This window comes from Bufo bufo, chromosome 4 (assembly GCF_905171765.1).
Source record: "Bufo bufo chromosome 4, aBufBuf1.1, whole genome shotgun sequence".
NCBI lineage: Eukaryota > Metazoa > Chordata > Amphibia > Anura > Bufonidae > Bufo > Bufo bufo.
The window spans coordinates 532979336-533000785 of record NC_053392.1 but is presented as its reverse complement, the minus strand read 5'-3'; the positions used below and the strand labels follow the sequence as shown (position 1 = coordinate 533000785).

The 21450-nt window shown below is 40.1% G+C and overlaps 1 protein-coding gene across 2 annotated transcripts in view; it reads right to left on the bottom strand.

The window, feature by feature from the left end:
* PLCB1 (phospholipase C beta 1) overlaps positions 1 to 21450 on the bottom strand; it is an 895755-nt gene that overhangs the window by 820240 nt on the left and 54065 nt on the right. For both annotated transcript variants that reach the window (XM_040429862.1, XM_040429863.1), the window contains exon 2: positions 21307 to 21384. In XM_040429862.1, the coding sequence (XP_040285796.1) occupies positions 21307 to 21384 (78 nt within the window). The remainder of the gene's footprint in view (positions 1 to 21306; positions 21385 to 21450) is intronic.

Below are 21450 nucleotides of genomic sequence, written 5' to 3'. Positions count from 1 at the left end.
AAGAAAGGTACTGAAAAACTCGGTATACTGAGCAATCCTAAAATGTGATTAGGTACCGTGTTCTTCTTAGGGTCCGTTCATATCTGCACTGGAGTATCCATTTACAATGAAAACCTCAACGCTATGAAGGATCCGCAGCACCAAGGATACCAACGGACCCCACCGCCTTATAATAGTGTCTGCTGGGTTTCATTATCCATCGTTTTGATGGAGAAAAAGAGTACTTCATGACACAGATGTGAAGAAAGCCTAACAGAGAAGGGGAAATAAAATAAGTTCTACAGAGAGAAAAACCATAAGAAATCTTATGAGTAGCTGACAAACCGCTGATTTCTTATTTGCCAAGTGAAGACATGTGTATTAATGCTTTTGGCTCAGCATGCTATCTCAAAATCTGCAGTCCCACATGCAGAACATTTTACGATCCAGAGGATGACATATGACTCAACCAAACTAGCCGTAGATTATCTTTCACAAAGGAAGTGTTAAAAGCAAATCTATGAGAAGATGCATTAACCTATAAATGCAGGCTATTCAAAACCCTTTATACTGTATATTATATTATGCACTGCTTCCTTCACTCATTGTGCTAAAAGGATTACATGTTATAGGACACATCTTCCTTGGGAACCAGAAATAGCTTAACAACCGGAGTCACTGCTACTCTTTACTGGAAGAATATCTGCAGCTTTTTAGGGCTCCATACCACATCATATTTTTTTCTTAAAATAAATGTATTAGCTTGTTTATTATATATATATATATATATATATATATATATATACATATACAGTGCCTTGCAAAAGTATCCACCCCCTTGACTTTTTTCGTATTTTGGTGCCTCACAACCTGGAATTAACATGGATTGTTTGAGGATGTTTTTTATATTTTTTTATTGTGAAGCAAACAAAATAGGACAAAATAACAGAAAAAGTCAATGTGCATAACTATTCACCGCCCTAAAGTCAATACTTTGTAGAGCCACCTTTTGCAGCAATCACAGCTCCAAGTCGCTTTGGATAAGTCTCTATGAGCTTGCCACATCTTACCACTGGGATTTTTGCCCATTCCTCCTTGCAAAACTGCTCCAGCTCCTTCAAGTTGGATGGGTTGAGCTTGTGAACAGCAATCTTAAAGTCTGACCACAGATTTTCTATTGGATGACTAGGCCATTCCAACACATTTACATGCAGGCTCGGACTGGCCCACAGGGGTACAGGGCAATCCCCCGGTGGGCCCGTGAGCTAGGTGGGCCCCTAGTCTCCCACCCCCTGCACAAGTAGCACATAACACAGTAGACTTACTGTACTGCATACATACAGTACAGACCAAAAGTTTGGACACACCTTCTCATTCAAAGAGTTTTCTTTATTTTCATGACTATGAAGGCATCAAAACTATGAATTAACACATGTGGAATTATATACATAACAAACAAGTGTGAAACAACTGAAAATATGTCATATTCTAGGTTCTTCAAAGTAGCCACCTTTTGCTTTGATTACTGCTTTGCACACTCTTGGCATTCTCTGGATGAGCTTCAAGAGGTAGTCACCTGAAATGGTCTTCCAACAGTCTTGAAGGAGTTCCCAGAGATGCTTAGCACTTGTTAGCCCTTTTGCCTTCATTCTGCGGTCCAGCTCACCCCAAACCATCTCGATTGGGTTCAGGTCCGGTGACTGTGGAGGCCAGGTCATCTGGCGCAGCACCCCATCACTCTCCTTCATGGTCAAATGGTCCTTACTTTCAAAGTTTTCCCAATTTTTCGGCTGACTGACTGACCTTCATTTCTTAAAGTAATGATGGCCACTCATTTTTCTTTAATTAGCTGCTTTTTTCTTGCCATAATACAAATTCTAACAGTCTATTCAGTAGGACTATCAGCTGTGTATCCACCTGACTTCTCAACACAACTGATGGTCCCAACCCCATTTATAAGGCAAGAAATCCCACTTATTAAACCTGACACGGCACACCTGTGAAGTGAAAACCATTTCAGGGGACTACCTCTTGAAGCTCATCAAGAGAATGCCAAGAGTGTGCAAAGCAGTAATCAAAGCAAAAGGTGGCTACTTTGAAGAACCTAGAATATAACATATTTTCAGTTGTTTCACACTTGTTTGATATGTAGATAATTCCACATGTGTTAATTCATAGTTTTGATGCCTTCAGTGTGAATCTACAATTTTCATAGTCATGAAAATAAAGAAAACTCTTTGAATGAGGTGTGTCCAAACTTTTGGTCTGTACTGTATATTCAATGTACAGCTCCTCAACCCGCTTATATTCATATAAAAAACTTGTTAAATGATTTATTATATTTGGATGTATCTGTATGGTGGGCCCCCAAAATAAATTTTACTGGTGGGCCCTATGTACCCCAGTCCGACACTGTTTACATGTTTCCCCTTAAACCACTCAAGTGTTGCTTTAGCGGTGTGTTTGGGGTCATTGTCCTGCTGGAAGGTGAACCTCCGTCCTAGCCTCAAATCACGCACAGAGTGGTACAGGTTTTGCGGAAGAATTTCCCTGTATTTAGCACCATCCATCTTTCCCTCAACTGTGACCAGTTTCCCAGTCCCGGCTGCTGAAAAACATCCCCACAGCAAGATGCTGCCACCACCATGTCTCACTGTGGGGATGGTGTTCTTTGGGTGATGTGATTTGCTTGGTTTGCGCCAGATATAGCGTTTTCTTTGATGGCCGAAAAGTTAAATTTTAGTCTCATCAGGCCAGAGCACCTTCCTCCATACATTTTGGGAGTCTCCCACATGCCCTTTTGCAAACTCACAACGTGCCTTTTTGTTTTTAGCTGAAAGTAATGGCTTTCTTCTGGCCACTCTGCCATAAAGCCCAACTCTATGGAGCGTACGGCTTATTGTCGTCCTATGTACAGATCCTCCAGTCTATGCTGTGGAACTCTGCAGCTCCTCCAGGGTTACTTAGGTCTTTGTGCTGTTTCTCTTATTAATGCCCTCCTTGCCCAGTCCATGAGTTTTGGTGGGCGGCCGTCTCTTGGCAGGTGCTATATAAGTGAGTATAATTTGGAGAAAAATGCCTGAAAAAACACCATACATAGAGTATACCAAGTTATTTTAAAATCATAACCCCAAAAACACCTCAAATTAAAATGCTGTTTAGGTAGAAATGTTCTTTTCTACCATCTGGCCATAGCATTTCAACTAGCCCCCAAGCCCACACACACACAATTTTTAAAAACTACTTGAAAAATGCAGTTCTAATGTAAAACAGTATCAATACAACAATAGAATGAATGGAAAAAAACAATGTGTACTTGCTTCTTTAAATATGTACAGATGTCTATATACTGTAGTCTTCAATGTAGTCACGTCAGGGCCGGTGCTATAATAAGGCAGACCATGCGGCTGCCTTAGGGCGCAGAGACAGGGGGGGGTGGTGAAACTTTTTTTTTTAAATACCCTGTATTTTTCGCCCCTGGGTCTTATGGGGCGAATACTAATGAAGCGCTTCTATTTTGGAAGCGCTTCATTACTATCGGTGGACTGGGAAGCGGTGAAGGATCTGTAGTCACCGCTTCCTGGTCCTCCGCTTGGCTGTCTGCTGTAAAGGGCAGCGCACCATGTGACAGCTGACAGCCGAGAACCAGGAAGAAGAGAGAGAGTGCTGGTGGTGAGGAGCGGCGGCGTCCAGGAGCAGGAGAGGTACGGTTTTTTTTGTTTGTTTTTTTGCGCTGATGGCTGACATGGGGGGCATGACAGCTGACATGGGGGGCTGATCTGAGGCATTGGGGGCTGATCTGAGGTTTTATTAACATTGGGAGTCTGATTGCTGGTCTGACCTGAGGTGCAATGGAAAATATTTTTTTCTTATTATCCTCCTCTAAAACCTAGGTGCGTCTTATGGGCCGGTGCGTCTTAGAGGGCTAAAAATACGGTCCTCAAACCAGCGATTGTCTGAAGCAAAGAGAAGATACCAGGACCACACAGAGGAGAAGCCAGCTGCTGCAGACGGGACCAGGGCCAGGTGAGCTGCGAGGGGGGAGGGCGCCAAAATGTAGCTTCGCTTGTGTTGGCAAAAGTCCTTGCACCGGCCCTGAGTCACGTGATCCATCTGATGTGATATCTGACATGTGTAGACAAACATGTGACCTCTACACATATATCCTATAGATGTCAGCTCAGAGGTGTGAGTTTTCAACTCTATATTGCTTCATCTCAGATTCTAGCTGTCATTCTTTCAGCCCACATTATAAGAGGCAATCTTCTATATATTGGGTTGGATATACTAGCATGCACAATATCTTTCATAAATGGATTATAAATCTGTGCAATGTTCATCAATATTATGAGTGAAGTTATGACATATTAGTTCATATGTGTACAATTAGCAGATGTCGAGGTGAAAATCAGGGCACATGTAAATGCTTGCAAGTAATTAAGGCCACCAAGGGTTCTGTTCTTTATGTAATTGCAAATGAACCACAGTGACAGCATTACATGCTGTCTTTTACATTCCAATTTTCTAAATTATATATTTTTTTTAAGCACTAGTTAGGATCTCTGTGCAGATCCATTTTATTTCAAGATTACTCCAGTTGTAATTTTCTAGGTCAGGTCTAAAATGACTTTGCATGCCCCTATAGGGGCTTTAAAAATATTAATGGTTCACATTTTGGTTAGTGCTTCGTATGAATGTTACCAAAGGGTACAAAAATAGGTTCATTTCTATGTAAGGTGTTTCATATAAAATATATCTAGAACAGGATGTGTATAAACAGTTCACTTATCTAAGTCCTACTTTCACAAGTCAGAGTATAATAGTTTATCCACTGAGATCGCTAATGGCATACTGTAATATGTATGTTTTTAAAGCGATAAAGTGATCCACTTAGGAACCTCTCTGAATATGCACCTGAAGGTGTAAACAGAGGTTTCTAATAAAAAACTAAAAAACTAAAAACTAAACTTTTGAATAAATTTTTGTTAACATGTCCCTAATGCCCTTATAACTGTTTTTGTAATATAATTTATTAATGTATTTTGTATTTTTAATAGACTTTCCCCTCGATAAAGTGCACCTTTCCCTGTGCACTTACAATTTTTGACTTTTCTGTACACCACTGACTTCTCAGCGGAAGTACAGAGTTGACACTTTATCAATGGTGCCGCAGCACAGGGAGTTCAGGCAGGAGCACACATTGCTGCTCCTGCCCGTGTCCCCCGGAGGTTTACTACATCCTGACATAGCACACGGTTACCCTGTAACCACATGCTATGCCAGGATTAGCTGAGCGGAGAGGGCTCCTGCTTCTCTATGCGTAAAGTCCTGCATATCAGCTCTTAGCTGCTCTGCTAATCCTGGCATAGTACATGGTTACGGGGGACGGGCAGGAGCAGCAATGTGTGCTCCTGCCGTATTCACTGCGCTGCAGACCCATTGCTAAAGTGTCAACTCTGTACTCTGTACACCGTACACCACTGAGAAGTCAGCAGTGTACAGAAATATGGGCTGGGCATAGCATTTCTACAGTATGGATCCGCAAAATACGGATGTGTTCCGCATTTTTGGCGGACCCATTAACTTGAATGGGGCCTCGGACCGTGATTTGTGGTCAATAATAGGACATGAACTACTTTTTTTGCAGAACGGCCATGCGGACAAACGGAAACGGATGCACATGGAGTAACTTCTGCATTTTCTACAGCCCCATTGAAGTGAATGATTTCGCATACGGTCCGCAAAAAACCCGGAACGGAAGCGGAAAGAAAATACGTTTGTGTGCATGAGCCCTAAGGGAGAGAAAGAAAGACACAATATGACTCTGTTTCTGACAATGTCTCATGGTAGTTAATAAAGCCCTGTGATCCCAGCAGATTTAGGCCTCATGCACACGACCGTATGTATTTTGCGGTCCGCAAAAAACGGATCCTCAAAAAATATGGATGACATCCGTGTGCATTCCGTATTTTGCGGAACGGAACAGCTGGCCCCTAATTGAACAGTACTATCCTTGTCCGGAATGCGGACAATAATAGGACATGTTCTATTTTTTTGCAGAACGGAAATACAGACATACCGAAACGGAATGCACATGGAGTAACTTCTGTTTTTTTTAAATGAACTGTTCCGTATATGGTCCGCAAAAAAAACGAAAAGGACACGGAAAAAAAATACGTTTGTGTGCATAAGCCCTTAAGAAAATATTTTTTTCTGCTGTATTTGAGGAGTTATGGGAAAGATGGTCAAATTAATGTGAACTAACAGCTTTGCCTACAGACCCTGACTGCAACTCCACTCTTTAACATGGCAGACAATAATTTCTAGTGTGTCAGGAAGGAGAGGTCTGCAGTAAAAAACTATTATACATTAGGATCTAAGAGCTATGGAATTTTTGTTTTCATTGGAGGTACTGTGTGCTTTAATATATAGTGTACAGTTAATTCAATAGTGTACAGTTTATTCAATAAAGAAGCCTTTGGATTACCACAACCATAAGCTGGACAAAACCTCTTTTTCTCTATACTTCCGTATTTCTCCTGATTCGGGTGAAGGAGTTGTTCCGTGCTACAACAGTGGAATCCCTGGCAGGTGAGAGCTGCTCAAAATCTCTGTTTTCTTTAAAATAGTGTACAGTTAAGTCTACTATTGTGAGCAAAAAATAAGTATTCATGTCTTCTACATTGAGTTACTGGGTCAGAGAGCTGCCTAATAGTTGGTATTCTGTTAGGATTTGATGTCTTTTGTCAGAGGGACATGTCCTTTCTCCTGCAACTCTCTCCCTATAACGGCCACAGCTTCTAACAGTAGATAGAGCTGGTGGCAGTTGAAGGATGGAACTGAGCATGTGCATCCACCTCAGGAAAGTTAGACAGAGGTAGAAAGAGAAATAACTTAGGAAATAAAAAAAATACCAGGTGGCACTATACAGATAGATTTTATTGAATATCTCAGTGACTATATTTTTATTAGATGCAATTAGAAAAGTATTCAGATGTAAGTGTTGTTAATGAAGCAGACCACTGAAATGATCTGACTTGGGGCAACACCTAATGGCTTGGTCCTGATAGCCCCCTGGACTTCACCCTTTGCCTCCTATACATTTCTATACATTCTACATCGGGACTCCGCTGCAGAGGTACCACCAGGACAAAACATCTTTGAGTAGTCTCTGTTCAGTGACTGCTGATCCGTGGGGGTCAAGAGACACCAGTACAAAGCACCAAGGGATCAGGCGAAACCATAGTCAAGGACAAGCTGATTCGGGGCAGCCAAAGTGTGTGGAATCTTGATATAGGCCAAAAGTCAAGCCAGCACAGGTTCAAATCTGAGAATCAAGCAGAAGTCATGTCAGGCAGCAGAGGGTTAATATCCAGTAGTCAGGCCAAGGTCAAACATGAAAAGTGAGACAGAATACAGAACACCAAGGGAAGGTGCCTTAAATACTCAAAGCTGGCCAAACCATAGGCTGGGGAATAGTAAGACAGTTTAAGAGCCAGAGGGAACATACATACCCTACGAGAAGTAGGGCATAGCAGGCAAGAAGCAGGCCTCAGTCTCATGCTGGAAACCTGCTTCTAGTACCAATGGAGAAGGAAACCCACCATATCAAATGACTTGCCTGCACTTTTAGAAGAACCTTCTGTTTGTATTCTAACTATGTACCAGGAAACTGCCATTCCCCATATAGTATGTTCTTTATAGAAACCAAAGCTACATTATTAAAGACGTTATGTTAGATTTTTTCATTTTTTTATCAAAGCCTTACCACTCCTGTTTATGGGATGTGTCAGGTACTGCAGCTTAGCCCCGTTGTCTTGAATTGAGGGGTTGCCATGTGTTTGCATATAAAAGCCTATTCTAAAAGCAAATAAACCAAAAAATAAACTGAAATTGTACAAAAATGAAAAAAATAATCAATCATACACAATCCATTCCATCTGTAACCAGGTAAGAAAATTATTAAGCTTTTTAATATTACTGCATATTATTAATTCATTGTTCTCCAGGGATGTTTTAGTTTTGGATGGATTTCTACAAGCATACAATGATGGAGAAAATATTTGGATGAATGTCAACCATATGCCACTGGGTATTATTATTTTTGGGATTACTCTCAAGGCCATATGCCACGAGGTATTATATTTTGGCAATAATATGGAACCATATTGTACTCCAGTGTTTTCAAGCTGGGGTCTTATCAAATATGCCTTAAAATTGTCCTGGGGATGTACAGGAAATATTAACAGCTCTAGTGAGTAGGTCAACGGGACTGCAATAATAAATAACAACATTACTACCAATACATTTTTGTTACACCATACTGTGAAAACATTCATTGTATATTTTACAAATCTGTAACAGGTTGTGCCATACAAACATAATCAGACATAATTAGACATAATCCGTCAGACCTGTCACGAATAATAGATGTGTCATGAATAATAGTGGGTTTTTTTTGTACAGTATATCTTATAAGCAGTTGTGAGAGAGCAATTATAAATTAGCTCTGCGGCAAATTTGGAGAAACACATTTAGCACTGATTTGTCAACTGGCAAATTCCAATAACATGAAGCCTGAAGGTCATTCTCATTATTCCTTTTATCTCCCTATCTCCCTAATTTCCTCAGTGCAATGACATTAAAGGGGTTTTCAGGACGTTTAATATTGATGATGTAACCTTGGCCTCCTCGCAGCTTAACAGGCATAGCGCCGTCCACTGGATAGTGGCTGTGCTTGGTATTGCAGCTCAGCCCCATTCACTTAAATGGGACTGAGCTTCGCCTAGGCCATGTGACTAATATACGTGACATTTCTGGCCTAGGAACAGGCTGCGGCGCTCACCAGTGAACCGCAGCCTCTTCAAACAGCTGCTTGGCAGGCGTGCTGGGAGTCAGTTCCCCTTCAATCTGATATTAAAGACCTATCCTGAAGATAGACCATCGATATCAAAATCTCTGATAACCCCTTTTAAACAAAGGGCACGGCTTGCTTTAAGAATCAAGACTCTCTCCTGTGAGGAGCGGTGCACCTCTGCGTCCATCAGATGATCTGGACACATTTTTATCCGCTGGAAGTAAACTATAGGGATTCCTATTGAATGACCGTAAGTAATTAAGAAATTGATACAAAAAATATATTCAGCAATAAGTAAAAAAGACCAATCCAATGTTCTCAGCCAGTGACAGCAGTGAAATTTGGGATCACTAATGGTGACCTGAATTCCACTCAGTCAAGCCAGGCGATGAGAATTACTGCTCACCATTTCTTTTCTAGCAAATGATATCTGTTATTATAAAGTAATATACTGTATATGATATGAACATATTAGCAGTGTTTACTGTGGACTGTACAAATTATGAATATTATAACAATAATAACCTTTAATGACTTCTCCAGCTTCAAAAATCACAGATGCTTATACTTTTTATCGTAGGCCCTGGATGAAAGTACGCTATTTTATTGTAATATTTTATTGTAGTATACAAGATTTTACAAATGAAAGAGAACCTGTCACCTCTCCTGACATGTCTGTTTTAGTTACTACTACTTAAATTCCCCATGTAATAACAATTTTGGAGCATCCACTCTTGGAGGCCACACACACTACTGAGCCTCATTTTGACTTGTTTTAAGGACATTACATCAAAGTTGGATCAGCCTGTAGTGTGTTTTTCCACTTTAATTTTGAGGGTGACTCCAAATCCAGACCTCCATGGGTTGAAAAATTTGATTTCCATTTTTTTATTTTTGTGTGATTTTGTTGTCAGCACATTCAACTATGTAAAGAACAAAGTATTTCAGAAGAATATTTAATTAATTCAGATCTAGGATGTGTTATTTTTGTGTTCCCTTTATTTTTTTTGAGCAGTGTATAAATATCCATATACAAACATAAAATGTTGTACTATGTTGTTTCTACTAATGTTACACTTGTGGTAGTAGGACTTCAATTTTATTTTCTTTAGTAGGGTACATTCCCATGGAAAATATCACTGAAAATGGCGGTGCTAAAATAAAAAAATAATAAATCTTTAATATCAATTATATTTTAAAATAGAAGCAAACAAAAACAGAGAAGGAATGGAGGGGGGATACATAATGTTAAAATCTACTGCCGAACAGTGGACCTGAGCAATATAGTATTGTTAATCCCCTTGGTAAGGAGTGGGCTCAGGTAACCAACACTTTCAGGTGGACTGTCGGAGCAGAGTATAAGGGTCAATACAAAGTGTCCTGTATATGTCCAGAAATTACTGGGTATAAGGGGAAAGGAGTAGGAGGAGGAGGAGACCGTACTGAATTTTACCACACTACTACATTAACAGCAGTGTGGGTTACCGATCACCCCTAAAGTTAGTTCTAAAAATACCCTAAACCTAGATAACTATTTGTGGCTGCATTAGACTGAATACGCTATCTAGTTTTCCCTAAGGCTCGACGCATTTCTAATCTCATCAGGAGCTTCGCGTGCCTAGGATAGCATAAGTATATTGGTGTGCAGAGTTCGCAGCAGAGCGCACGCCACCTCTCATGTGGCTAACTAACTAACGGTGCAAGCCTCCTTTGATAGCTCTCCATTAGCTACATTCCCATGGAACATATTTCTCAGTGGAAAAAATCTGTGACAAATCTGCAGCAAAACCTACATGAGCTACTTGCAGATTATTTGGAGATTTCACCATATGCAAATCCACGACATTCTGTGGATTTAAAATCTGCCCCATCATGTGGGTAAATGACCTAAAAGGAATCTGTAACGAGAATTCACTTCCCAACTGCTCACATCCCTACATGGGTGATAAGGAAACAAGTTTAACCCCTTCCCGACATCCGCCTTATATGTACAGAGGATGTTGGGTCTTTAAACATGGCATCCACTCCAGAGTGGAGCGACGGGCACCATAACCGCCAGGTTTCTGCTGTTTCACACAGCAGACACCCAGGGCTAATGTTAACGCCAATCGCAGACATTTAACTCCTGAGATGCCGTGGTGATCATTTCTTGTGATCATCTTAATCCCTCTGAAGGATCCAAAACTGCTAAAGTTCCCTTAACGAGACATAAAATATGTATAAACAAAAAAGTTTAAAAAAATATAAAACAATAAATATCAAAACATTTCGAACCACCCCACTTTCCTTATAATAAAAGTAAATGGACAATAATAAAGATCATTTGCACCACTGCATCCCAAACGTCAGTGCTATTAAAATATTAATGCATTTATCCTGTACGGTGAACGCCAAAATGGAAAAGAAAAATCAAAATGATTTGCCATTTTTTCCTCACTTCACCTTCTCAAAACTATTGAATGAAAAGTGATAAAAAAAAGGCATATATACTCTAAAATGGTATAATTGAAAACTACAGATCACCCTATAAAAAATGAGCTCCAAAACACAGCTCCGTGGACGTAAATAAAAAAAAAAGTTATGGCGGTCAGTATATAGCAATGCAAAGAAAAAAATTATTTTTCCCAAAGTTTTATTTGTTTTTCAGTATTAAAACACAAGAAAAACTATATAAACGTGGTAATGTTGTAATCATATTGACTAAAAGAATGAAGGGAACAGGTCAGTTTTACTGCATAAGGAACACTGTAAAAACAAAACCCATAAAACTATGGTGGAATTGCAGGTTTTGTTTTTCTAATTACACCCCATTTGGAAAAAAAATTCCAGCTTCCCACTATATCATATGCAATATAAAATGATGCCATTAAAAAGTACAACTGGTCCCACAAAAAAACAGCCCACATATGGCTATGTGTGCAAAAAAATTAATAAAAAAAAGTTATAGGTCCGTGAAGGCAGGGAGTGAAGAAAAACAATGCAAAAATGAAAAATTGACGTGCCGGGAAGGGGTTACACATCACCAGGCTGGCAATCACACGGGGTCAACACTGCTGACAGATTCCATTAAATTTAGTGCCATGCAAAGATATACACTACACAGTAAAAATCTGAAAAATGCATCAGTGCTGGTACTGGGATTTCACAATGCTGCATTAGCTTGCAATGATGCAATAATGTCATATGCAGATATATACGAAACAACAATTAGTACAGAATAAGATAATGGAGCAGAAGGAGGATTGTGAGTAGTTAAAGGCTGCGTTCATACTTGACAGCACAGTGGAGGTAGTTGTCCTAATAGGTAGCGCTGCGAATTAGGATATAGCTTTTGAACAGTTTCCTTGGTAACCGAAGTAAGAAAATGCTAAAAGATCAGAAAGAAAAATGACTAAAATAGCGGCCATTTAAGTTTTCAGTTCATATGACTCCTACCACAAAAGAAAACTCAGGATGCCAATAAGAGAGGCTGTGTATTTCAAAAACCATCTGCACAAATGTACCTCTAGTTGAACAATATACTAATGTTTACAAAGCTCCATTTTATACATAATGAGGCGCTGAAGAAAACTAGTGTCATACACATAAACATAGCAAATATATTGGGTTGGATGACTTTCATAAAAATGTAAAGTATAACTCCAATAAATATATTTTTTCTTTTTATGTTAATATCCCTTGGGGGGAGAGAATACCATTTCTCATTGAAGAGACAAAGCAGTGTAAGGAGACTTATTTATCAGGCAATACTTCATGGGAAAAACGTATGCGAATGAATTCATACCAGGGACATCTATCTGTAGACAGCACTGCTTTGGGATTCTTGTCCCTTGTCAATATAGAGTGGGTACTGGTTGGCTAGATAAGATGCCTTAGACACAACTCAGGTAAGGGTACGAAAATCCAAAACGGTGCTATCTACAAACGAGTCTCTGTTTTGCTGGTAACAGCTACTTTTAATACTTGTTTTTCTCATGGTGCATCATCTGAAAAATAAGCCTCCATACAGCCCTGTGTCTCTTCATTGAAAAAATGAACCCCTAATTCATCTAAGGCATTTTATCCAGACAACGAGTACCCTGCTCTGTACCTGACGAAATATGTCACACCGACTTTGAAACGAGTTAAAAACTTTTTAATAAACCTTTTAAGATGCTTTTCCTGATGTTGGTGACATCCGAATAGACCTGCATATACCTGGACTGTACTGATGGGGAACAAAAAACCTGAAACAGCACCGCTTTGGCTGCTATGAGCTGCTTATCAATTACCATAATAAAATGTTGCCTTCTTTGCATTATTTAACTATATAATAGGACACTGGTAAGGGGCTAGTCCTAAGAAGCAATTCATGTGACTACAAGGTGACCTCCCCCATTTCTATCATTCAAGGTTCAAGACATTATATGGTATAACAGATACTTCATATATGTTGGTTGCGGGAAAACATCTTTAGTACATACAGTCCTGATCAAAAGTTCAAGACCACTTGAAAAATGGCAAGAAAAATCATATTTCGCATGGCTGGATCTTAACAAGGTTCCAAGTAGAGCTTCAACATCCAACAAGAAGAAATGGGAGTGAGACAAAACATTTTTTGAGCATTCAATTTAATGAAAACAAGGAATAAACTGAAACAGGCTGTTTTTCAGCTGATCAAAAGTTTAGGACCACACCTCCAAAAAAAAACTAAACCCCCCCAAAACAGAAATCCAACTTCCAAACATGAACTCAGTAATGAGTAGCTCCGCCGTTATTGTTTATCACTTCCAAAATTCGTTTCGGCATGCTTGATGCAAGCGTTTCCATGAGGTGAGTGGGAACATTTCTCCAAGTGGTGAAAACGGCCGCATGAAAGCCATCTACTGTCTGGAACTGTTGTCCATTTTTGTAAACTTCCCTTGCCATCCATCCCCAAAGGTTCTCAATTGGATTTAGATCAGGGGAACACGCAGGATGGGCCAAAAGAGTGATGTTATTCTCCTGGAAGAAGTCCCTTGTCCTGCGGGCATTGTGTACTGTAGCGTTGTCCTGTTAAAAAAAAACAGTCGTTACCACACAGACGAGGGCCCTCAGTCATGAGGAATGCTCTGTGCAACATTTGGACATAGCCAGCGGCCATTTGATGCCCTGCACTTCCTGAAGCTCCATTGTTCCACTGAAGGAAAAAGCACCCCAGACCATTATGCGCCCCCTCCACTGTGGCACGTAGAAAACATCTCAGGTGGGATTTGCTTGTCATGCCAGTAACGTTGGAAACCATCAGGACCATCAAGGTAAAAAAAATTCTCATCAGAGAATAAAACTTTATTCCACCTTTGAATGTCCCATGTTTGGTGCTCTCTTGCAAAGTCCAAACGAGCAGTTCTGTGGCGTTCAAGGAGACGAGGTCTTTGAAGACGTTTTTTGTTTTTGAAGCCCTTCAGTCTCAGATGCCGTCTGATGGTTATGGGGCTGCAGTCAGCACCAGTAAGGGCCTTAATATGGGTCGAGGATCGTCCAGTGTCTTGACGGACAGCCAATTGGATCCTCCGGCTCAGTGCTGATGAAATTTTTTTGGGTCTTCCACTTCACTTTTTTGTTCCATAACCCTCAGGATCATTTAAGAAATTCCAAATGACTGTCTTACTGCGTCCCACCTCAGCAGCGATGGCGCGCTGTGAGAGACCCTGCTTATGCAGTTCAACAACCCGACCACGTTCAAAAAGGGAGAGTTTTTTTGCCTTTGCCATTACAACGTGTGACTACCTGACAGAAAATGACAATGAATCCACATCTTTGCACAGATTTGGCCTTTTAAAGGCATGTGGTCCTAAAATATGGATCAGCTGAAAAACAGCCTGTTTCAGTTTAATCGTTATTTTCAATTAATTGAATGTTCAAAAAATGTTTTGTCTCACTCTCATTTCTTCTTGTTGCATGTTGAAGCTCTACTTGGAACCTTGTTAAGATCCAACAATGTAAAATATGATTTTTTTGCCATTTTTCAAGTGGTCTTAAACTTTAGACTGTATTGAAATTGGAGCAAAGTAACTAGGTTGGTGTCACAGGGGTCAATATTGGCCTTCATTTCAATATGTTTATTACTGACTTGGTAGATGGCTCTCCAAAGCAGGAGGAATCAGTCCTAAGAGAGCATACAGCTCTCCAAACATTAGCAACGAGGGCGAGCAGCAGAAGGTCAGGATCTCCAGAGCTTTGGAGCTAGAGCCAATTGCTACAGAACACTAAGTGTGATGGGAATTGGCAACTTCTGCTGTACTCCCTGGACCAGGCATCAGCTTTTTCTGTGCAGACATCTACTTTTATGAGAGAAAACCAGAGGACAAAATAGAATAAGTCGAGTAAGATATCACCACCAGTAGTCCTAATGGTTCATTTTATATAAAAATTTATTTACGCTGTTTCATTTACTGTAGCAGCCGGCGTGAGACAGCTGCTGTCAAGGCAAATAAAATCATGAGGGGAATCAAAAGGGACATATTTGTACATATTGAGAACGTAGTTTTACTTGTACACAATTCAAACCACACATAGAATACTCTGTAAAAATAGGGCATTTTTATCATAAGACACAGCTGATCTGGATGACAAAAAAAAAAATTTAAGGGACTTTCTAGTGTCTAGATATTGATAACCTATTCTCAAGATAGGTCTTCAATATCAAATTACGTCTGACACCCGAACACTCCATTAGTCACTTGTACAATCAAAGTGGACAGAACCGGAAGCAGAAAGCTCCTTCCTCAGCAGCTGTTCCCTTTCAAGGGCAGAAGCTCAGTTTGAGGGCTTATGGTGCATATACCCTAGCAGGTGGATGCCAGGGGTGCAACAAACCACTCTCCCTTAAACAGCTGACAACTATCTCTCCAGACCTCCCAACACACATATGCCTTAGGTTGCAAGCTGCTGCCAGACAACTCTGGTGGTTGCTTATCTCCAGAGAAAACAAAAAGATCAGGTCCTAGAATTCAAAGCTCCTGATCCTCCTCTACACTGACATCATCTGTGGAAAAGAGTTGGTAGCTCCTCATTCACATTCGATTATCAGATGGTCCCGCCAAATATGCTGGGTTCAGCCAACAATAGTATAATATGTATGGGGACCTTTAATCTGGTGGGAAAAAACGTACCTACCACTTTGGCAACGCTAGCTCCAAAGATGTATCTGATCATATCTATCAGCTAGGGAAACTGCTGAAATTGACTTCATTTGAAAACATAGTTCGGGTTTTTCTTTTTAATATTTATTGTTATTTGGTCTTTTTACCATCAATCCATTTATCTGAAGAAATACAATATAATGAAGGAGGGAGAGGTGAAGAGAATGCAAAAAGGATCTAGAGCACAATCTACAGTCTCTAATATAAGCCAAATGTTCTTAAAAGCTTTGAGTAGTAAATGCTGGAAATGGGTAACGATAATAAACAACAATCAGCGGTGGACGGGAATTATATCACTGGATGTTAGGTCACAGGAGTCAGCCAAGGAGAAACCTGTTGTCTGCCTGGAGTCACTGCGGATGTTTCTTTTTCCTGTCTAAGTCTCCTGGCAAATTCCTACATTTTTGTCTTGCCTTCCTGAAAGGTTATGATTACACAACCTTCACCTCTAGCTATTAATGAACAACAAATCCCAGACTGTAGATCAGATATTGCCTGCTCCTGGACATGGAGGTCTATATAACCCATTAGGTATATATATATATATATATATATATATATATATATGTATAATATAAAAAAAAAAATATATATATATATTTATATATATATATATATGTTCCACTACTGTTCACTTTTAATCAATATACAGAAACATTGTAGCTCCCTGTTTACATCACTCCTATTCACTTGTATGGAGGCTAAGGAACCAATGTAGCACAGTGTGCTTAGCTGTTTCCATAGTCCCGACCACGGCATCCAGACTGGAGGTGGTCAGGCCCGGTCCAAGATGATTAGGACAATTAATAGAAAAACTGTTTATATTTATTCTTTTCACACTATGTATGGAGCGGAGTGACGTCACCTGAGCATAGCTACGAGAGCTAAAATTGGAAAAAATCCAACGCGTTTCAAGAAGTATCGCTTCTCTTCCTCAGGGAACCCATGCCGGAGCACGAGCATCAAACAGGAGGCGTGCTGCCGGCCGGGGCATACTTCCATCTAAAAGAAAGAACTAAACTGCCTCTAAAGGACTCTGGGATTGAGCCAAGCCATTGGAGCTTTTACCACAGCTGGAATATCGAAAGAGAAACGACGGTAGGAGTGATTTATATCACGGACCAACTGCACTAATCTTATAGGGGAATAATGGATGTGGCGGAATCTCAACAGGAGCCAATTAAGAGACGGTTTATATTTTATAGTTTGCAAAGAAACAATATTGCTTTTTTATATAAGTGCAATATTAGCTTGAAATGAATAGGATAGCCTTAACACTACAGTTTAGGTGCATTTAATAGTGATCTGTAAAGCGGTTTTACTAAAAACTAACAAGAAAAATTAATAAGAATAACCAAATATGTCAGAAGATAGTAGACCATCATCTCTGCCTCATAGAATGGATAGGAATCTAGATCTGTACTTACACCACAGTAATTAATCACCATAAACACACAAAGCATGAAGCTCATAGAAGGAAAGGGAGACATACTGAATAAACTAAATGATTTCAAATACCAGTGGAAGAGCAAACAGAATTAATATGATGAAAAACCTAGATACAGTAAGTAAAGAAAATAAATTAAATGTCACATTTGATAAACCAAACAGAAAACACAGATCACACAAGTCATTTGGTGGCACCTAGGATAGAAAAAAATAATAATTGCAGAACAGCGTTTTATGTAAATCACAGAAGGTTTCTCAGATTCTTTTATGGTATATATTTATACTAAATGGGACTTAGTAAGGAAACTAAGATCAGATGGTACAAACAATGCTGAGGGAGTGACTGAGCCAATGTTCTATTTCAGCAGGGCATCTGCTGATGTCAATTTTACTGATACTAAAGGACTATAAAACATAGCAATTCACTTAAAACCTCCTCGCTATGCACCTCAGAATCTGAAATTAAGTTTCTAATTTACAAATGCAAAAAAATAAGTGGTACAGTATATGCTTTTTATTGTCTTCGTTCTTGCAGACTGTATACATTCTTCACTTCAATATAAAATAGCGTTAGATAAGACTTCAATTACTGCAGCACTTTACTTCCTCCCTGCTGCAAGGGATCTGTAGCTAAAAATAAAAATTGAATATCTGACCCAAGCACTTGCTAGTTACTTTTCTAGTTACATTTATCACTGATGTATATTGCTTCAGGGGTTATGTCAAATTTAGTTACAAGAAATTGTGCCCCTATTTTAAAATTTAACCTTTAATGATACTATTAAAACCACATGAACATAACTACACAAATATATATAAAAAGTACATATCTGGCATCAATATAGGTTCTTTTAGGGTAAATTGATAACCAGTGAAGCTTCAATGCTTTATCAAGCCCGTCTTTACTTACAGTCGTACACCATGATTGAAGTAAGGAGACAAGTAAGAAAGGAGGTTTTCTCAATTCAGCATGATTTCTGAAGAAAAGTGGGGTTCATTTGTGAAGACAGCTCAGCTGTCCCTCATTTCTCCCTTGCACTACCCCTGCCTACAACCAGAGCACTCGCCCCGAAAGGGGCGACCCCACTTCTCAGTGGCTAAGCCCTCATAATACTTTTACAAATAAAAAATGGTGCAATTCAATGGAAAATACAATTGACAATATATGGCTAAACCCTCACACTGATATTAAAATGAGACTTTCGCCAATATATTCTTATATAAAGAACATACCAGAGACCGCGCACCCCATCAAGGATTTGTGCAGGATTTGCTCCCCCGATTATATATGCGCAACAGCATATGGGGTTTTGAGCATCTTTCTGCCTTTTATGACCACGTTATTTTGTCTGTATATGCATGCCTGGAGATGTGGCAACTCCAGGTTTGAATGTGCCTTGATTTTGATTTAATGGTAACATTCAGGTGCACCTAGCCTGCGTCACATGAGCCGGTGATAGGTGGGACTCACAGCCTCCTCCCTCCTCCCATTGTATGTGTGATTTTACGCTGGAGGCAACTGGGAGTGGTTGGCTGTGTGTCGGACTCTATGCCCCTATCCGTTATTACTCATATGGCATAGATAGGTTAGCGTTAGGTCCTGTGCCACTTTGAGAGACCTTGACGGGTGTGTGGGCTCCAGTATGTTCTTGATATCTAATATATAAAGCTGAGTATATGTATGTGTGTGTATGTCCGCTAAAGGAATCTGCACCGTCGCATTTACAATCATGAAATTTGGCACACAGGTACATCAGGTGTACGGGAAGGTTTTAGAGCAGCTCTCTAGGATGTACCATTCCCGAGATATTCCCCAAAAATGCATTAGCCAATAGAAGCTTGGTCACATGACCCTTATCAGCCAATAGAAGCTCTCAGGTCCCTCAGCCTCCACATACAGTTTTACTTCAAGTTTCCATAACAACCCAGCCATTTATTTTCACTGCTGTAGGAGAGCTTTAAAGGAAATCTGTCACAAGGATAATCGCTATTGCAGTAAAGCCATGGCCTAAAAGCACTTAAAGAGAATAATTGGGTCCGCACCTGTTCCGCATAATTGCAGAATGAATGCCGACCCATTCTACGGACGTGTGAATGGACCCTTAGAGTGAGCTGTTCAAAAGAACACACCCCCGATCCGGTTAGGCCATGCCCCCTCCCACTCCTCAGCCGACTGAGATTGAAAAAATGAAGTTAAAAATCAACTTCTAGGCCCCACCAAGCCACGCCCAGATCTGTTTAGCCCACGCCCTCCATCCTTAGCCGACAGGGATTTAAAAAATGAAGGTAAAAATCAACATCTGTCAGCTGCAGGGGTGGGAGGGAGGGTGAATTTCTCCCTGCAGATCACACTCAGACAGCACAGTGCTGCTGTCTTAGAGTGAGCTGTTCAAAAGGATACGCCCCCAATACAGTAAAGGCCACTGTTAAGGGGCGGGCCCCTGTGGAGGTCACTGTCAAGGGGGTGGTATGTTGTGAAAGTCACTGTTAAAGGGGAAGGCTGCTGTAAAGGTCAAAGTTAAGGGGGTGGGCTGCTGTGGAGACCCAATTTTAAGGGACGGGGCACTGTTGGGGGGTCAGTGTTAAGGGGTGGGGGGCTGTGGAGGTCACTGTTATAGTGGATAGTGTTGATATCTTTTAACAACACTCACAAACATTAAATGAAATAGATTAAATATATCCGAGCAAAGCCGCGTCCTTCAGCTAGTAAGAATATATTGGCGAAAGTCTCATTTTAATATCAGTGTGAGGGTTTAGACATATATTGTCAATTGCATTTTCCATTGTAGTGCACCATTTTTTCTTTGTAAATGTTTGCTTTATATAGCCAATTACATCCACACATTTGGTTCCCCCGTGTAGGATGTGGTACATGTGGTCCGCTGCCGGCATCCTCCATTGTATGGGGATTGCTGTTAGCAACAGATCATATGTGCAGGATTTGCTCCCCCGGTTATATATGCGCAACATCATATGGAGTTTTGAGCATCTTTCTGCCTTTTATGACCACGTTATTCTGTAAGCCCTCCGAATACCCTTAAATTACCCTATATATGCCAGGTTTTACTTTTCCGGATCCCGTTTCTCCAATGCCTATAGGTGCACCTATTACTACATCAAAGGAGGCCACTCATCACCAATGTAGCATTACTAGAGAAAGCTACTGGATTCTAATGCAGTATTGTCTGCTTGAGCCTATTTAATCTAAGGTCCCCTAATGAACCAATACATCATAGGCAATGGAGAAATGTGTTGGAAACGACTTGGAGTCAGGAAAAGTAGAAGCCTGGCATATATAGGGTAATTGGAGGGTATTCTGAGGGCTTAGCCACTGAGAAGTGGGGTCGCCCCTTTTGGGGCGAGTGCTCTGGCTGTAGGCAGGGGTAGTGCAAGGGAGAAATGAGGGACAGCTGAGCTGGCTTCACAAATGAACCACAATTTTCTTCAGATATCAATTGTCCAATTACTTTTGGTCCCTCTAAAAACAGGGTGCCACACGTAAAGGAGCTAAAACTCCTAAACTCTTCATCCTCTTTTAATGTGGATACCCTCAAATGAAAGCTAAAAGTCTGGACTTTATGTCTATGTTCTTAATATAACTCTAACTAGAATATGTTTTAGTAAACAGGTAAAAAAAAAAAACTAAATTTGTGTCAGTGTCCAAATATATATGGACCTGAATGTAGACTTAATTTAGATAACACAACTTAAATTGCTAATGTCCTAAATCCAGTAAAATTTATCAGCAAGTTACATCATAAGTATAAAAACACTGGACTTGTGGTTTGAGATCCAGATACTCCATATAACTTTTAGAACATTACCAATACAAAGAAAAATTAAAATGAGCTGAAATACCTTGTTCTGATCCACCCAGTGCAGGAAAAATCCATTAGGATCCATTTTGAGAACAACAGGATACACAAGATTCGAGTCCTAGAATTCACATAAAAAATTGGTGTCACACAGGCTGAAATTATAAACAGGAAAATCAGGTACAGT